Source organism: Nicrophorus vespilloides, unplaced genomic scaffold, assembly GCF_001412225.1.
Source record: "Nicrophorus vespilloides isolate i.1.1-1 unplaced genomic scaffold, Nicve_v1.0, whole genome shotgun sequence".
NCBI classification, from domain to species: domain Eukaryota; kingdom Metazoa; phylum Arthropoda; class Insecta; order Coleoptera; family Silphidae; genus Nicrophorus; species Nicrophorus vespilloides.
Window position 1 is genome coordinate 23,208 of NW_017098643.1, and position 20,595 is coordinate 43,802.

Here is a 20,595-nt window from a genome sequence, read left to right on the forward strand (position 1 = left end):
TTTCTCAACAAGATAATGAATTATCGACCACACAATCCAACGAAACTATTGGCATCTTCGTGCTGTCGTCAAGTCGCCTGCTACGAGCTGTAGAAATTGGAAAAAAAGTGAATTGGATTTTTCTTAAATGAAATTAATTATTAAACTTTCAATATATTTGATTATTTTAGGTATAATCAAATATTTACGCTTATTTGAATATACGTATATTAAAGATCAATATTTACTTTTAACATTCTTGTGGGAGCTATTTTTTACGAAAATACAGGCCATTTTCGTAGACGTTATTTTGCCAGCTGTCATTTGTGAAATAACAAAGTTTGTTAATTAATTATGAAGACGCTATAGCAGATATAATCAAATATTTATTCTTATTTGAATCTACATATATTCAAGATTTCTACCATTCTTGTGACAGCAAATTTTTATGAAAATACAGGCCATTTTCGTAGACATTAATTTACCATCTGTTATTTGTGAAATAACAATGTTTGTTTATTAATTATGAAGACGCTATAGCAGCTATAATCAAATATTTACGCACATTTGAATCTACGTATATTCAACATCAATATTCACTTCTAACATTCTGGTGAAAGCTAATTTTTACGAAATACAAGCCATTTTCGAAGACGTTATTTTGCCAGCTGTTATTTGTGAAATAACAAAGTTTGTTTATTAATTATGAAGATGCTATACCAGCTATAATCCAATATTTGAATCTACGTATATTTAAGATGAACATTCAATTTTAACATTCTTGTGGGAGTTATTTTCTACGAAAATACAAGCCATTTTCGAAGACGTTATTTTGCCATCTGTCATTTCTGAAATACCAATATTTGTGAATTAATTATGAAGACTCCATTGCAGCTACAAACGTATATGTACGCTCATTTTAATCTCTGTATATTCAAGATCAACATCCAAATCTAACATTCTTCTGGGAACTAATTTTTACTAAAATACAGGCTATTATCTAAGTTTTTCTATTTGTACATAGATATGCATAGATCCTATATGTGAATTCAAAAACGAGAAAAGTTTAAAAACCGCATAACGCAACATTTTCTACACAATTTGCGTAACGTACACCCTCATAGAATTTTGTAATAAAATAAGAAAAAATTGATATACATTAAGTTGCTTAACTTTTAAACTTTTCTTATTTTTATGTATGTATGGTTGCAAAATGTTACCTAAATATTCCGACAGATGTCTCTGCACTTCGAAATTAAAATGCATATAACTCAGAAAGTAATTAGCATTTAGATTATTAGATGAAAGTAATAATATTAGGCTCTTTCATACACTACTTTGACATGCTTGCTTATTTAAAATGGAGCGTTTTTAAGGAAGTGGATTTTGTGCAGCGCCAAAATGCCTGAACTACAAACTTTGAAATATTGCTAAGAGATGGCGCCATCTGTCACAAGAAATGGAAAATATATTTTGCGCCTAAAGTGCAGGCCACCAAACATACATGTACATACTTTGATGAACAAATAGGAAAACAATGTCTTAGATAATAGCCTGTATTTTCGTAAACATAAGCTCCCAGAAGAATTTTAGACTTGGAAGTTAATCTTGAATATACACAGATTAAAATGAGCATGCATATACGTTGGTAGCTGGAATGATGTCTTCATAATTAATTAAGAAACTTTGATATTTCACAAATTACATCTGGAAAAATAACGTCTTCAAAAATGGCCTGTATTTTCGTAAAAATTAGCTCTCACGAGAATATTAGACATGGATGTTGATCTTGAATATACGTAGATTCAAATGTGCGTAAATATAGTATTATAGCTGCTATAGCCTAGCCATAAATAATTAATAAACTTTGCTAATTCACAAATGACAGATGGAAAAATAACGTCTTCGCAAATGTACTGTAGTTTCATAAAAAAACTTGTTCCCAGAAAATATTTTTATATACATTTTGATCTAGAATATACAGAGATTAAAATGAGCATAAATGCATTTGTGCAGCTGTGACGATAAGGTCTTCATTGGATTATCTAATTATTCCACATTATTCTGAATGCAATGCCAAAACTAACGTATTTTATTGCAAACTAAAGCGAAAGAATTATTTTTTAAAACAATAAATTAAAATTTTCTAATATATATGAATATAGCCATTTATTTAATTAATTTTTCAATTTGTTGCCATACCTTCATGCTTTTGTAAAATAATCGATTACCAGTCGTGGAAAAAATTGAATAATTACCGGAAAATTACGTAACTTTTGTTGCATTTCATGATTGCGTAAGATGGACGCTTTTGGCCTCCAAAAAAATGTTATTATTTTCTTAGTAGGGTCAATATGGGGTCTCCAACGCAGGTTGTGCCTAGTAATAAATATAAATATTTATATTGTTACAAAAATATGTTTCAACTAATTTTCAGAAATTAATTGATAATTGTCCAAAACTGCGCTCCAATAGATAAAAAAAAAGCATTATCTAACATCGCAGAATAATAATATTGAGTTAAATTGTAATCGATACATCAATTAGCTTTCACCGTTATTATGATAATTATTATTATTACACAAAGATAATCTCGCGTTATTATTTGTTAAAACATATGGCGGGGAAAAATTAACGCTTCGGCCAGGAAAAATTACATGAGGCAGATTCATACTGAAATAATTCGCGGTTCATGATAGACATGAAGCTTTTCAGGTAGTATCAATAAAAACTAGTTAAAAATGTAACAGAAAGTATATATTTTTTCAGTTTCAAGAGATGGTTCAAAATACACAACAGGACTTTGGCTGGATGCGTCGCAATCATCATATTTTCGGCGATCATGATTTCAGTCATCATATTCACCATAGAATCGGGACCGCATCTGTGCGAAGTTTGTCCTAAACGAGAGAAAAAATCAATATCTACGTACGATGATTTCTGTAGTGCATATGGTTGTAACATCACCTGCAAATCAATTGATGAAACCAAAATCGAGGAATTCATCAACAAAATAATACCGGTAAGTCTAGCAAATAAATTATGTAATGATTAATTACGATATCATCAATTAATTGCAGAGTATTTGTCGAGATATTAACGTGCTTTTAATGAACACCAACTTTGCTTATCAAACCATTAGAGCCAAATGGTTGAAATCAGTTAAGGCCAATGTTAAGATCTTAAAATTCCACGAGTGTCATATGACTACCATCGAAGAAGGCGCTTTCAGCGCCAATTGTTTCAAAGGTTTAGAAGATCTGATTATATTCGATGGAAGAATCGAGCATTTGAAGGCTCACACTTTAAGCGATTTAGTTTCTCTGAAGACTTTAACGATTGAATTCAATAATAAAAACACCGTACAAAATTTCCGAGCCGATCCTGGAGTATTTACAGGATTAAACTCGTTAACAACGATTAAAATGAACAAATTCTTAACCAACTATAACCAAGTGAAAAACCTCTTTGGCGAAGGTAACGAGAAAATAAAATCAGTGAAAAATATTGATTTAAGTTCAAATGATATTCACAATTTGGATGCTTTGACTTTTAAAAACTTGGAAAACTTGGAGAATCTTATTTTAGCTGGTAATGATCTGAAGTTTGTAGACGTTAAAGCTTTTCATCCATTACGTTTGAAAATGCTGGATTTGAGTGGTAACAAGATTGAAACTTTACCAAATGGAATTTTTGATTTTGCAAATTTTGAAGCAAATGGTTTATTGGCTGGAGGTAACAGTTGGAAATGTAACTGTAGTTTGTACTGGTTTAAAGTGTTTACTTTAAGCACAAATTTCGTAAATAATAAGTTACCTCCGCTTTGCGGTAAAAAGAAATTTGAAGACTATGATTTTGGGAATTGTCCTGAGGTAATAATAACCACGACTTCCAAGAAACCAACTACAACTACTAAACCACCTACTACTACCACTAAGTTACCAACTACAACTACTGAAAAACCTACGACAACTACTACTAAGTTACCAACTACAACTACCGAAAAACCTACGACAACTACTACTAAGTTACCAACGACTACGACAATAGCAACTACACTATCTAAAGTAACTACGACTGTGGAAGAAACTGAAGTAACAACATTTACTCCAGTGGAACATTTTGTACCAGTCAACTGCAAGTTTCCAAGATCTGATTCGGATAATTTTATTAAACAGAATCATCCAAAGATTAATCTTTCGGACATAGATATACAAATTCAATTCACATTTGAAAATGCGAAACTGCACATCAAATTCGTTGGAGACGTTACGGATTACAGCTTATTAGGTTTCGAATCTGCGAATCGGTACAACATGGATTGCTTTACCGGATTGGAGAATCAAGTGGTTCTAGAGCAATTAGAACTGAATACCGACTACACATTTTGCATTACTAAGAACGAATCTAAAGTTTCGCCTTTCTCCTGCTTCGGTTTGAAAACTGGACTGGATTACGAGCACAGCGCTTGGATTATGAACGAGGATAGGATTATTATAATCCCTGCAGCGATCCTCGTTTTTGTGCTCTCGATGATACTTAGTGGTCTTCTAGTTTTCTTCTGCGTTCGGCAACATCCGCAGTTGATTAAGGGTAATAAAAGGGTTATTATTGTGGGCAGCAAAGGGACTGATGCAATGATAATGCCTAAAGATTTTGATAGAAGAGAAGCTGCTTATGTACAGCCTATCTACGATAAAATCAAGCCCAGGCCGAGCGTCAGGAGCCGCAGTATGTCTGTAGGTAGCGCAATGAGTTATATTAACGCCGAGCCTCCGACTAGGAAGTCCACTTGGAAGGAGGCCAAATCTGATAGGATAGATAACATGAATTGCTACGAGGTCGTTAATGTGCCGCCACCTTTGCCACCATGTCATCCTGCAGCACAAAATATATACGAGGACACTTACTTAAAAGCTATAGATTAACAGTCATCATCAGAATTTTGTGGATTGTCGCATTAGTAACAAATATAGTTTTAAATATAATATTTTCACGTTTTATTTAATGAATCCACATAGTCTTATTAGATCATCGACTTTGGAAATTAAACTCAAAATTAAGAATTCAAAGTTTAGCTTTTTTTTAAACATTTCTTTGTAATATTACATAATAAGAATATTGAATATTACGTAACTATATGCAACCAAATGTGCACAGAAAACATCCTTTTTTTACATAAATCCATTTTATATTGAGATATTTATTAAAAATCATGTAAATAACTTTCGTCGATCTAATTGAAACATCAATATTTTGTTACGCAAATGATTGATTTTCAATTATTCCCAATAGAAGCAACAAAACTGGATAACAAAGTAAATATTTTCATATTTTGCATTACAAACAAATGTAATTATAATAGTTAGTATTAGTAGTGTTATCAACTGTTGTAAATTCTATCTAATCTATATTTTTTCTATTACACAACAATAGATCAATTTCGTGTATTTTTCAAACAAGTTTCCACAGAATTTTGTGGATTGTCGCATTAGTAACATATATAGTTTTAAAAATTGATATAGTATTATCAATTTTTATTTAATTAATCCATATATTCTTATTAGATCATCGACTTTGGAAATAAGAATTCAAAGTTTAGTTTTTTTTTAACATTTCTTTGTAATATTACATAATAAGAATATTGAATATTACGTAACTATATGCAACCAAATGTGCACAGAATACATCCTTTTTAACATAAATCCATTTTATATTGAGATATTTATTAAAAATTATGTAAATAACTTTCGACGATCTAATTGAAAAATCAATAATTTGTTACGCAAATGATTGATTTTCAATTATTCCCAATAGAAGCAACAAAACTGGATAACAAAGTAAATATTTTCATATTTTGCATTACAAACAAATGTAATTATAATAGTTAGTATTAGTAGTGTTATCAAATGTTGTAAATTCTATCTAATCTATATTTTTTCTATTACACAACAATAGATCAATTTGGTGTATTTTTCAAACAAGTTTCCACAGAACTAATGGCATTCGTTCTCTAAACTTTTATTGACGGACGCTATTATTAAATAGGTTTTCTGGACGATATCCAAATGGATTTTCAATACTGTTTCACATAAAATTTTTATATAGATTTCATCAATATTTTTAGCAGTAAAATTCGTTAATAATTACGTTTGCTTTCAATAATTGATGGTTTATATTTAGATGCGATAAGATAATACCAAATATCCTGGCAGGTCGATGCTTTTCCCCCACCGTACTTCTCTCCTGCTTCCACTTGTTCGTTTCTACATATCTTGTCTTTCTCTCTTCAACACTTCAGCCCGGTTTATTGTTTGCTGTCGTTTTCCCGTGTCTTTACAGTGGTTTACACTGGTGAAAATAAACAGCCAATGGATGGGACCATTCGGCTTGCAGCAAATTCGTTTTTGGACTGATGCCAGAACGGCATTCGAAATCGGGTATAACACTGTGCGGCACGTGAACCAAACAACAAACAAAAAGGAACAAAATAAAGGAAGACTTCTGCTGAGACTGTATGAAAAAAAACAACTTCTAATTGCACAAATCGTCAGCGTTGCTTCACGTCTGGGAATTTCGTCTGCGGATAGTAAACTTCTCTTATAAATATTAAGATAACCTTGAATTTCTTCAAATTCAAAGACAACTTATGTAAAATTTAAGATCATTATCGAAATCTACAAATAATAAATTGACAATGAAAATATTAATTATTTATTTTCCAATTAATTTCTATACTCCTTTTTCTATATATTTTTGAAAACTTATTTTAATACAATTTTTGAATTTTACAAATTAAAAGAAAATGTATAAAATGATTACTGCTTATCGAATCTTGTTTTTACTTAAATTCTGTTAATTAACATTAATTAATAACAAAAATATAAGAATTTTTCCAATTTAGTTATCATATTTCAGAAACTTTATTTTTTTTTCAAATTAACAATAATATTATAAAATATTTTATGATTGCACAAAATGTGTATTATTATGGCTCATCTCTTGATGTAATTGCTTCTATTTATTATTAAATAATGCTATTATTTCATTACGCATTGTTAAACTTTTTAAACCAAACAGATTGTAAAGTTGGATTGCCAAGAATGTTGCAAATCCGCTCATGGTTTTATGATGATGCCATACATATTTTAATTTTGGTGATTATGTAAATATGTATGAAAATAATATGTTATTAATTCTTTGTAATCCAAATTTGTGAACGAATTTGTTGTATAAATATGTTAAATTCTTCTCAGCTTCACAGTTTTACTTAATCCAAATAATTTCCATTGCACTTTCAACATTTTGGCCCAATAAAAAATTTGTAAATAAATAAAATTTAATATTATTAATTTGTTTCTATTTTCTTTTGTAAGTTGTTAATGTTTTTTACATACTTTATTTTGTTATAATTATAATAATTATAAAACTATTTATAAAATAATGTTAAAATCATTACGTGTGTTTTCATTGAAGAAACAACATGTGTTAAATGTCTATTGTTGGCCGCGTTATGTTCTCAAAGGAAAATTAATTATTTTGTAGCATTTTCTATAGTTTTCGTTTATAAATAAAAATGTATTTTCGGCTCGTAAAGCTCGAACCAGGTCCGACGATATAGTAATTAAAATTGGAAAAGAACTATAATTGTGGAAACCGAAAACGCTTTGGCGAAGATGAAAGGTGTAAGACGATGGAAGCAAGAAAGAAAAGAAAAGAATGAACGAACGAGAAAAAAAAAGGAGGAAAAACGTTTCCTGTGTCGGTCCCCTCTTATATTCCAACAATTCGTTAAAAGGGACCACAAAAATTTTAGCGCATCTCTGGTCGAGTACGGAACTAGTGATCCCCGGATTTTTTTACTGATCTTTGATCCACACACCAAAAGGATACCTTATAACAATTAAAAAATGGTAATTACATTTAAATTAATTAATCGATTTTTTTATAAATTAATCTATTTGGATTTTCAGTCTGAAGAACTGAACAAAGAACAAATTGCTTGTAAGTATTTAATAATAATAATATTCTAAATTTCATGATTTAATTGTTAATTGTTAATGTTAGTGCTGAAGAATGCCTTCGACACCTTCGATGTCGAGAAGAAGGGCAGTATTGGTACCGTCATGATTGGTACCATTTTGGGTATGCTCAGTATCTCTTTGGATGAGAAGATGTTGAACGACATCATCAATGAGGTCGATGAGGATGGATCCGGTGAATTGGAGTTCGAGGAGTTCGTCACCCTCGCATCCAGGTTCATGGTTGAGGAAGACGCTGAAGCCATGCAAGCTGAGCTGAAAGAAGCTTTCCGTCTTTACGATAAAGAAGGTACGAAACAATTTCTTTGATCAATAATCAATTGCTAATTAATATATTTTATACGTTGATTAGGTAACGGCTACATTTCCACCAGTGTTCTGAAAGAGATCTTGAAGGAATTGGACGATAAAATCACCAACGAAGAATTGGACATGATGATCGCTGAAATTGATTCCGATGGATCAGGAACTGTTGACTTTGATGGTAAATAATTCACTATAATTCATTCACTTATATAACTCTAATCACATAACACAAATATTAATACAGTAGACGAATTATTACGTAAACCAAATCTAAATTTATTAAAAATCTTAAATATTCTTTCAACAATTTTCTAAAACACATTTACAATAATTATTCAAAATATTAATATAATCATAGTAATTTTCTATTCTATAATTTTGTAAATTTATTTATTAGACAGTTCAAAACTTTTATTAGATCTTACTTATCTTATATAATTTGTATATGAATTATATAATTATTTTCTATATTTGGTAAATTTTCATGTATTTTGTCAATTTTTAATAGAAACAAGAGTTTATTAATTGCACTATCCAAAACGTCTATAAGATATAAACTTTCTTATATATTTTTTACATTTTCTGTGCATTTTTTCCAATAATTCTTTTAAAATATAACAAAAAAATGTGTCTAAATATCCAGAAAATCAATTATTATTAAGTTTACAAACAAATAATATTAAAATTTTGTAAATTTTGATACTAAAAACTAAGAATTTTAACTATAATATTAACATTATTTTGTTTCATTTTTCCACACTTTTTTTAAATTATTTATTGTTTAAAAATTATAAACTAACATAATTAATATCTTTAATTAATTGACCAATTAAAATATTTGAAATATGAAAAAATGATAAATTTTGTAATCTATTTTTTTTATAACATTTTCAATTTTCTCTTTCAGAATTCATGGAAGTCATGACCGGTGGAGATGACTAAATTTCCTCATCTTGATTCTACCCAAAAGGATTAGAATTATCTTAAGTTACCAAAAAAAAGAAAAAAGACGAACCCTCTCTGTACCTGTGTTAAAATAACAAACAAACAAACAAAAATATGTATACGTAACTCTTCTCTATATTGTATATAGATAGTAGAAACTCTGTATTGCTCATTTTCTTGATTGTAAGTTTTGTAAGTATGTTCGGATCGCGATGCGTTCCATTTAAAAATGTCGCTGGGTTCGCGATGCGATTTATTTCCGTTCCGATCTGGAACGAATGAAAGAAAGACAACAACGGACCGAAACAAAACAAAACAAAAATATGACCAAACAATCAAACGCAAAAGTGTTTTTTTTTTCATCTTTCTTTTTCTCACTCTTGTTCTATCGGAGCATCCCCACCTCACGCAACAGATGAACCTTATATAACCGAGAGCTCCATCCTCCAGCATCCCAAAAAACTTTACGTAACCGCAACGTCCTCTTCGCGTTCGCGCTTGTATTCGCCCAGGTGTTTTATATAAAGAATCAAAAATTGTCCGATTCACCTCAAAAGACATGGTAATCAATTTATTTTTGTGATATGTAAATTTTTGAGAATTTATCAAAAAAAAAATGTGATATACTACTAAATTTTAAATTATAATAAAAAAAATTATATAAAATTCCTTTTATTTATTTATTTTTATTTACAGGATGATCTAGACAAGGAGCAGATGTCTAGTAAGCTCAAATTACACAAATTATATAATTTGGATAAAAATTAAGTAATTTGATTTTAGTGTTAAAATCCACTTTCGATGCTTTCGATATCGAACGGAAAGGATATATTGGAACGGACATGATCGGAACTATTTTAGATATGCTTGGAACGCAATTAATTGGAGAAGAATTACAGGTAAAAGTAATTAATAAAAAAAATAGTTAGAACTGAAATTTATGATGAAATACAACAAAAATACAACAAAATCGAATTCCAAAGAAATGAATCAAAATAACAATATTTATATGAATTTTTAAAATTATCATATTAATTCAATTCATATTTGGTTATAATTATAGAAATTTTTAAATATTAGTATTAATTATTATTGCTTTCTTTTAAATTACAAAAAAAAGTAATAAAAAATAACAAAACTTCAATTGAAATATTCAATAATAAAAAAAGTAATGTAATAATAGGAGAAAGTAGATTTTAAAAGAAATTTCAAAACTTTTATGAGATCTTACATAATTTTTGTATGAATTATATAATTATTTTCTATTTTTGGTAAATTTTCATGTATTTTGTCAATTTTTAATAGAAACAAGAGTTTATTAATTGCTCTATCCAAAACGTCAATAAGATCTCAACTTTCTTATATATTTTTTGAATTTTCTGTACTTTTTTCCAATAATTCTTTTAAAGTATAACAAAAAATGTGTCTAAATATCCAGAAAATCTTAATAATTTAACATAAATGATCATATTTCTACATTTATCAATTCTTATTAAGTTTACAAACAAATAATATTTGAATTTGTAATAATTAAAATTTAAAAGTAATTAATAAAAAAAATAGTTAGAACTGAAATGAACATTTTCCAATATTTTTTTAAAATTATAACAAAAAATGTGTCTAAATATCCAGAAAATCTTAATTATTTAACATAAATGATCATATTTCTACATTTATCAATTCTTATTAAGTTTACAAACAAATAATATTTGAATTTGTAATAATTTAAATTTAAAAGTAATTTATAAAAAAAAATAGTTAGAACAGAAATGTATGATGAAATGAACAAAAATACAATAAAATAGAAGAATTATTCCAAAGAAATGAATCAAAATAACAATATTTATATGAATTTTTAGAATTAATTCAATTCATATTTGATTATAATTATAGACATTTTAAATATTAGTATTAATTATTACGTTTTCTTTTAAATTGAAATATTCAATAATAAAAAAATAATGTAATGTTAGGAAAAAGTAGATTTTAAAAGAAATTTTCATTAATAAACACATTTCAATTATTAAATGAAAAAAAAAATAACAAAAAACTAATAGAAAGAATGCTTTTTAAATGGTTTTGAAACAGTTGAACTAAACTCATGGCCTATTATTCACAAATCTCATATGCGTTTAATTAAACATCTTGCACCAATTAAGAAAATCTGGGTCTTCTATTTTCGGTCGATCGTTCATACATAAAAAGAATGTTCCATTCACGGGGAGTTCAAACACCGCCAATGAGAGTACTCGTCTGCAATACTCAATACATATTTTAATTATAATTAATATTCTTAATAAATTAATTCATTCAAAACAAAAAAAAAATACGTAAAAGACAAAGTTTTTCAAGTACAATTTGATTGTAAATATATTTTTTGTAATAATTTTCAGTCTGTAATTACTGAAATAGACGAAGACGGAAACGGAGAAGTGAACTTCGTGGAATTCGCCAATATGGCTGCAAGATTCTTGGTGGAAGATGACGAAGACACAGATGCAATTCAGTTGGAATTGAAAGGAGCTTTTCGACTTTACGATAAAGAAGGTAATTTCAATTAATTAATTAACTGAATTAATTGATTAAATATTATTTTTTATTCAGGAAATGGTTTTATTACAACAGACGTATTACGAGAGATTTTAAGGGAATTAGATGAGAAATTAAGCGACGATGATTTGGATAATATGATTGATGAAATCGATGCTGATGGATCTGGCACAGTCGATTGGGATGGTAACTAATCTAATCAATACTTTAATCCTTAATTTAATTAATTAATGCTTTAATTTTATAGAATTTAAATCGGTCATGATTGGATAAAGTACCAAGAACTGAAGAAAATACATAATTTTTATACATATTCTCATATTAAAAGCTGTTTTTATAAAATTAATTACATCGTTCACTAATTCAACGCAAATAAACATATTCTTACATAAGATATCAAGGTTTATGTAATGAATCTGTTAAAAATCTCTGCACGTTCAAAGATATAAAATTGTTAAGTAATTATAGAACTTTTACTAATATTTGTAATAATAAAAATGTATTTATTTAAATGATATAAAAAAGTAAAATACAGATGTAAAGATTGATTTATGAAATGTTGTTAAGTTATTTAATGTTAAGTTTAATTAGATAAAATAGATAAAGATAAAAATTGTATAAATTCTAAGTTTAATTACTTTTCCTGTATATATGGTTAATTATACTTGTAGTTATTCCCTTTTTTGTAATTGTAGTTATAATGATTCTATATGAAGAATAGAGGCTGGTGCACAGTTTAGAAGAAAAGGCTATAAATAGAAATAATAAATAACATGTAGTCGTTTTGATTGACTCGTTTGTTTTGCTTTTTTCGCACCTGGTAATTAGTTATATCGCCTTCGGGTCTATAAATACCGGCTTTTCTATAAAGGGCAGATCCGAATTGGAACACTGACCATTTCAAAGTGTGCTAAGTGCAGATAACATAATCATAAACAATGTCTTCTGCAATTGTGAGTTACGATTCACTCACAATCGAAGATGGAACCAATTTACTTACCTTTCGTGATATAATTTGTTTTTAGGACGATGCTACGGCTGCGCTTGCCAAGGATCTGGACATTTCCAAAGATCAAATGAGAAGTGAGTAAATCATTTAATTATAAATGTAATCAACATTATGTAATTGTTATAATTGTTGTAACAAAACAGTGTTAAAATCAACATTTGAGGCTTTCGATTTGGATAAGAAAGGCGCGATTGCTATCGATATGATTGGACAAATTTTGGACATGTTGGGTCATCAAGTCGTAGCTGAGGAATTGAACGTGAGTTTTCTAAACGTGTTTATTGATCTTGTAGTAAAAATATATAAATCCAATTAGAAAATCGTCAAAGAGATCGATTCAGATGGAAACGGTGAGTTGAGTTTCGAGGAATTTGCTCATCTGGCTTCCAGATTCTTAGGAGAAGAGGAGGAAGACACCGAGGCTATCTTAAGGGAACTCAAAGACGCCTTCAGATTGTACGACAAAGAAGGTCAGCAATTTATTTAACTACAATCTAACAATTCGAATTAGATAACAATTGCGACATGCAAAAGGATACTTTTCCTGGCCATGACATAACTTTATTTACATTTTTTCCTTCGCCAAGTGCTTTATGCACACTAAGGCCTATATTGTGTGCGCTTTGGTCCGTGCAATTGCGTAATGAGCAAAGCGCCTTTCCAGATTTTCCCAAGCGATCGCCTTTACTAAATGTAGATCGATCACTATCGATATTTTACTCACAATTACATTCTTAATCAAACCGTTTTCTTTTTATTTTATTTATTCTGTACTTTATTTGTATATTGAAGGAGATTGCGCCTTTCTTACAGGTTTGGGTTACATTTCAACCGATTTGCTAAGAGAAATCCTTAAAGAATTGGACGATAAGATCACCCCCTCTGATTTAGAGCAAATGATCGAAGAAATCGACGCCGATGGTTCAGGAACCGTTGATTGGGAAGGTAATTACAATAATTAATAAAAAAAACATCACAATTAGGAGAAACAATCTAAGGAGAAAGCACATTGAGTTGCCTATATTAACCAATTGAAGTTTTAATAATTAAATTGTTCTTTTGTTTCAGAATTCAAAGCCATGATGATTGGATAAACGACAATTATATAATTCACATGCATAAAATGTTATTTTGCTTATTGATTTCTTAATTAAAGATAATTTAAAATCGTGCGTTTACCACGCATATCTTTGATAACAGTAAAAGCGGGTTTCCTTTTTAAAAATCACCTCCAGCTTACGCAATCCCATGAGTTATTGACTAAATGTTACAAGTAACTAATCATAATGTTAATAATTGTTGATAATTTCAAAAAATACAACATTTTCAATAAAATGATTAACATATGTAAGAATTCGGAAGGAAATACATATAAATGTTATAGAAATATTGCATAATTTACAAGCGATTTATTATTTACGATTTGCTTTGGAAAGGCTACATCATAATTAATCAGTTCTGTCCGATTATTGCTAAGTAATAAATTTATTATCTTTAATAAATTAATGCTTGAACATATTAATTAACAATCACATATATATTTTGAAAATTATTAAAATTACAATTATATAAATTTCTATTAATTAATTAATTACAAATTGTTATATATAAATTTTGTTATTGTTGTTGTTATGAAATACAGGTCATGATGACTTGCCTCTTGAATAGGATTTGCATATAATCTATATAGGCTTTAGTGCAGGATATGGCGTATCTTAATACGCGTCTTTATATGGAAACTAAATTCGCATTCAATTAGTAATCATTAAATAAATGGCAGGAAGTGGAAGTAACTATAGGAAAAAAAATGAAATAAAAATAAATACAGACTGTGATTACTCATTGAATTTAATTGAAAACACTTCTATGGTGTTACAGGATAATGAGTAAATCCTTGTTGTTGATTTATTTGTTTCAAACTTAAGACTTTTCATTTTCTTCATTCTATTACGAATTAAAGATTGATTTATTGAATTATAATTAACTAATTTCTATCAGAAGAAAATGAATTGTTAGGTAAAAAGTTTTGTATTTTCACTTTATTATTTCATGTTGATAAATGAATGATTAAAGTAAGTAATTAAAGTAATTTAAATAGAGAAATTTTCAACGTATTTTATTTTATCATGCAAAGCGTAAATTTTGCATGCAATTTCGTGGAAAGAGGGAAAAAAAAACATTCTTATTAAAAATTAATTACTCGATATAATATAAACATCTCAACTTTCCTAATTTCCCGAAATGACCGCGTGTTAGAAAGCGCTTAATTTAGTGGTGACAGTAGTTGTCCGAGTGTCCACACCTTGTTGATTATTAGCCAATTACTGGCATCCATCCAGAGACTCACCTTCTTTTTATTCCTCCCGTTTTCCGTATGCAAATTTTGCATTTTCTTCACACACAACAAAAACCGTTTTCGTTCTAAGCATACATGTTTCGAATTGAATGCACCTCATGTCCGTTTTTTTTCCCGTGAAAGTGCATTTTGCAAATTGTGTCTTGCGTTTCCTAATTTCTATCACAATCGGTGAACGTATAGGAAAATTAATTTAACAAATATTGAGATAATGTATGCATGCAACTCGGTTGTGTGATATAATATACTAATTTTTGAACTTAGAAAGTGCATTTATCATTTGCATCGGCAATGTACGCCGTTTTAGGCTGATATAATATACAGTTCGACATTATTCTCTTAATTTTACTATACAAAATATGGTGATCTCATTCCAGAAAGGTCTCACCTCCGGCTGTACATGAATTAGAATGTGTTTTACCACTGTTAGTGCACAGTTTCAATCTTTTTGATATCGCTAATTATTAGTTTAAACCTATTACGTCCACGCAATCAATATAAAAAAAAAGTTTTATTTAAACCCATTATTATTATATAATCATAAAATTTATAAAAAAAAATAAGTTTAATTTATAAAAATACTACAAATTTAATTACTAATTATTATTATGTAATAGTGCTAATAGAAAAATGAGGACTGTTTCTTATTTAATCATGAAATATATAAAAAGTTCAAAAAATTGATGTATTTCCAAAAAAAAAAACAATTATAAAAATTAATAACTATTAAAATGTTTTCGAAAAATTAGAAAAGTTGAGATGATTAAATATTAAAAAAACTGATTTACTTGAAAAACAAATAGATATTTTTTTTTAATTAGTGTGTAGGTAAATTTCTAATTTAGTTTCAGGCTTAGAAATCATCGAAGTTGATTTATTCTTCATGCTCAATTACGGTACAAATTGCAAAAAAAAACAATACAGTAATGGCACGTATCCGATTTGAAAAAAAAAGTGAATGAATGAATAAATGCAAAATCAATTAATATTAATTAACTCGATTTTCCCTAGAGTGCAGAAAGTGTGTGTGTGAGTTTATGAATGTTGTACATTCTAATCCAATATGTATTTCTAGGATGATTGCGTACGTTAACGAACGAATTAAACTTGATTGAGTTTGTAAAACCATTCATTTCCGATTCGATTTGAATGGAATTCAAAGTCTTTTGTTTTGTGCAAATAGAAACAAATACATTTCTTGTAAATCAATCACGATATACCGCAGGATAATGTTTTTGAAGCTGAAGCCTCATTATTTGTGTTTATTACCTGCATAATACTTAAGATAAATCTTGTTTCTTTTGAACTTAATATAAATAGTCATAATTTCATTGAATCTATACTTGTTTAAGAACATTTATTTTTTACTTAAAACAAGTATAAAACAAAATTCTCTATTAACATTCAAATAAAAAACAAATAAAATCAATTTAAATTTTCTTTTTAATGATCATTCAAATATCATGAAGTAAGTGAAATAATTATGTAATAACATTTGAATTAATTTAAATTGCTGAAGAGGAAACGATTAAGAAACAGGAGTGTGGGAAGATGTAGGGTTTATGTAATTGATAAAATTATAACTGTCCAAATTGATTTGTTTCATTGGATTTGGGAAGCAACTCGTTAATTGCATAAACATGTTACACACATGGCTAAATGCACGGTTCTTCTGCGTTAGCTTCTTGCATAATCTGGAATTGAAAATAACACGTGAGCATAATAAAAATAAATGATAATCACCCGCATTTGTATATGATTTTAAGGAAATCTTCGCCAGCTCAAAATACCGGTTCCAAGGAGCGTACCGAACCTGAGGGGCATACACATAAGTAAATAATAATAAAAATGTATAAAAAAATATTGTAAAAATTGTATATAAATAAATTTAAAAAAAAAATAAAATAAAAATAAATACAGACTGTGATTACTCATTGAATTTAATTGAAAACACTTCTGTGGTGTTACAGGATAATGAGTAAATCCTTGTTGTTGATTTATTTGTTTCAAACTTAAGACTTTTCATTTTCTTCATTCTATTACGAATTAAAGATTGATTTATTGAATTATAATTAATTAATTTCTATCAGAACCGGTGAATGTAGAAGAAAATGAATTGTTAGGTAAAAAGTTATGTATTTTCACTTTATTATTTCATGTTGATAAATGAATGATTAATGTAAGTAATTAAAGTAATTTAAATAGAGAAATTTATATAATAACATAATACGTAATAAATAATAATTACCCGCATTTGTATATGATTTTAAGGAAATCTTCGCCCGCTCAAAATACCGGTTCCAAGGAGCGTACCGAACCTGAGGGGCATACACATAAGTAAATAATAATAAAAATGTATAAAAAAATATTGTAAAAATTGTATATAAATAAATAATTAAAAAAAATACAAATCAGTGTAGAAGCGTTTCGAAATTAATCAAATGCGTGAATTTATAATTTTCTATTATTTCCCTATTAAAATGATTTACAAGAATCTGGTTCGATAAACGTGTTAATTGGTTTTGTAACGAATCCATCATAACTCACATTTGTAAGCAGATTATTATTATTTTTTGTTGTTGTTGTATTCATTTGTACATGTGCATTAACGCATTCCTTGGTTCGTATAAAGTCTTCTTGTATCCACGATTTGCATGCATCGGCCTTCGTTCCTTCCAAACGATAATCGTTGGATCGTGTTAACTGGAAGCTACGCCATTTAAACCCAGCGCTAATCCATCTGGTTATTGTTGTGCTTCGGCTCGCCTCAAGTCAAGAACCTTAATTAAAGCTCGAAGCTAATTAATGGATCCGGACGCGCAATTACCTATGAAATATTCTTCATCCAGTTCCTATATATTTACCTTTTTTTTCTCCTCTTTCTTCGTATTTTCTTTCCGTTTAATTAAATGCGGATGTTGAACGTTCTTCCAATACGCCTCTCCACATCTCTTTCTCTCGCACATTGCAATGTGTTTGTGTATGTGAAAGGAGCGAAAATATTTAGAGCAAACCTCTTGTTCGGGGTCATATTGTTCCTACTATATACGTGTATTTAATTTCGCTTCGAGATCAATAAATACTTTGTGTCTGTAATAAAAATTCGCATCCATTCTTTTGCTGATATGTCTTGTTTCTTGCGAAATTCGATTTTGTATTCGATCTACTATACTATATGATAAACGAATAAAACCAAAATTGGAGGGTAACAAAAAGGTGATGGAAATAATGGTTGTTTTTTTTTCGCTAAGGGAAAATAAAATTAATGAACCGCAAGAATGTTTAAAGTAGAAAAGTGTCCGTCCATTCGTCGAAGCCGTTTGGAAACTTTCTAAATATCGATGCCAGTTCTCTTTTTTTTTTGTATCCATAAGCGTTGCGTTAACTAAACCTAATTTAGATTAGTTCTAATTCATTTGTGTAACTATTATCTATCAATTTATACCGAAGTAATGAACGAACGTTTAAAGCTTTTATTGACATAAATTTGTCCATAAAACCAAATAATTAAATCATATTTGACAAAAGTTTTATTTACTTTTTTACTTTAACTTATTAAGTAATAAATAAAACTAATTAAATTAAAATTTGTTTAGTAATCTTTCTTGAATTAGTTTACAAAGAAAATATTCTACCAATTATTTTGGTAATTTAACAAATAAAATGTATGTAATAAAATTTAATTTAATTACAAATTTATTGCACTAATTATCGAGTATATAGGCTAATTATGCTATTTATAATTAGAAGTATTTAAATTTATTGCCTAAAAAAGGCAAACGGAAAATAATTGCTCGAACAATTGAAAAGTAAATTAATGCATATGTGCACAAGGTTACACATTACATAGCGATTTGCATGTTACATCGTATTAATCAATTATAACGTAATTATAAGGCGGCTGGTGCTTATTATTTTGCGAATGAAAACAATAGGCGCCATAGGGTATTCATATATGGAAGCCACCCAAAGAATGCTACGCTTTATCTTCTACAAATTACAACCTTACATAGAATTCTATATAAATGCATTTTTTTATTTTCTTGTTTAATTGTTGACGTTTTCCAGTTTACGATTCTAGTTGAATTACGTAATTATCTTGCGTGGTTATCCTGAAATTCATGAAAATGTGAAAACATTTTTTACACATCGTAGCAGGCCACAGGGTGACAACACAAATATACTAGTAGGCTCGTTGGAAAGGTGAGACTTTCAGGTTTTATTTGGGTATTTGAGGATGTAATTATCTTCGAGTAATTTACCTCAAACTGAAGACACAGAAAATCGTCTGTTCTTGGTTACATATTACATCATATTAATCAATTATAACGTAATTATAAGGCGGCTGGTGCTTATTATTTTGCGAATGAAAACAATAGGCGCCATAGGGTATTCATATATGGAAGCCACCCAAAGAATGCCACGCTTTATACTCTACAAATTACAACCTTACATAGAATTCTATATAAATGCAATTTTTTATTTTCTTGTTTAATTGTTGACGTTTTCCAGTTAACGATTCTTGTTGAATTACGTAATTATCTTGCGTGGTTATCCTGAAATTCATGAAAATGTGAAAACGTTCCTTTTAAGCATCAACATTTTTTACATCTTATAGCAGGCAACTGGGTGACAACAGCAAGATACTAGTAGGCTCGTTAGAAAGGTGAGACTTTCAGCTTTTATTTGGGTATAAGATGATGTAATTATATTCAAGTAATTTACCTAAAACTGAAGACACAGAAAATCATCGTTTCTTGGTTGCATATATCGATTTGCATATTACATCATATTAATCAATTATAACTAAATTATAAGGCTTATAAGTGCTTATTATTTTATTAATGAAAACAATAGGCGCCATAGGGTGTTCATATATGGAAGTCTCCCAAAGAATGCTACGTTTTTTTTTTCGCTACAAATTATAACCTTACATAGAATTCCATATAAATCTAGCCTTTTATTTTCTTGTTTAATTAGAGAATGTCTACATTTTACGATTCTTGTTGAATTATGTAATTATCCTTCTTGGTTATCCTGAAATTCAGTAAAATGTAAAGACGCTTTTCAGCTTCGACATTTTGACAGCAGGCTAGTAATTTTATTGAGTAATTGACGAAAAACTGAAAACTTTGAAAACTGTCGTTTCTTGATTACGTAAAGAACGTAATACGCAATTATAAAATGTAAAAGAAAAAAGTTGTTTAACTTTTGAGTAATTAATAAATAACTGGGGAAAATCTGAAAAGTGGGATCGCAACGTTTCTTACGTAACGAGTTGTGCAAGTAGCTTTTCACGTTTTTACATAATTTGATAACAACAATATAATAAAATTTCATCAATGCAACTTATTAAATGAGAATAATTCGGAATAATGTGAGATATCGTGAAAATAAATGTTGATAAA

General features: G+C 28.7%; 3 protein-coding genes across 3 annotated transcripts; all 3 read left to right on the forward strand.

Annotated features, from left to right (window-relative positions):
• The first annotated feature begins 7,691 nt into the window (after window positions 1-7,691).
• LOC108562944 (troponin C-like) lies at window positions 7,692-9,365 on the forward strand. The gene is made up of 5 exons (XM_017921457.1): window positions 7,692-7,892; window positions 7,953-7,983; window positions 8,047-8,310; window positions 8,374-8,505; window positions 9,235-9,365. Exons 1-5 carry the CDS (start codon window positions 7,890-7,892, stop codon window positions 9,267-9,269), a joined length of 465 nt encoding a protein of 154 aa, XP_017776946.1. The 5' UTR covers window positions 7,692-7,889; the 3' UTR covers window positions 9,270-9,365.
• Window positions 9,366-9,705: 340 nt separating this feature from the next.
• Window positions 9,706-12,145, forward strand: LOC108562945 (troponin C-like). Its single transcript, XM_017921458.1, has 6 exons — window positions 9,706-9,834; window positions 9,969-9,996; window positions 10,056-10,171; window positions 11,666-11,819; window positions 11,877-12,008; window positions 12,070-12,145. The coding sequence occupies exons 1-6, from the start codon at window positions 9,832-9,834 to the stop codon at window positions 12,093-12,095; spliced, it is 459 nt and encodes a 152-aa protein (XP_017776947.1). The 5' UTR covers window positions 9,706-9,831; the 3' UTR covers window positions 12,096-12,145.
• A 564-nt stretch (window positions 12,146-12,709) lies between these two features.
• LOC108562942 (troponin C-like) lies at window positions 12,710-13,955 on the forward strand. The gene is made up of 6 exons (XM_017921456.1): window positions 12,710-12,775; window positions 12,848-12,905; window positions 12,975-13,090; window positions 13,148-13,301; window positions 13,645-13,776; window positions 13,900-13,955. Exons 1-6 carry the CDS (start codon window positions 12,761-12,763, stop codon window positions 13,923-13,925), a joined length of 501 nt encoding a protein of 166 aa, XP_017776945.1. The 5' UTR covers window positions 12,710-12,760; the 3' UTR covers window positions 13,926-13,955.
• Window positions 13,956-20,595: the final 6,640 nt, after the last annotated feature.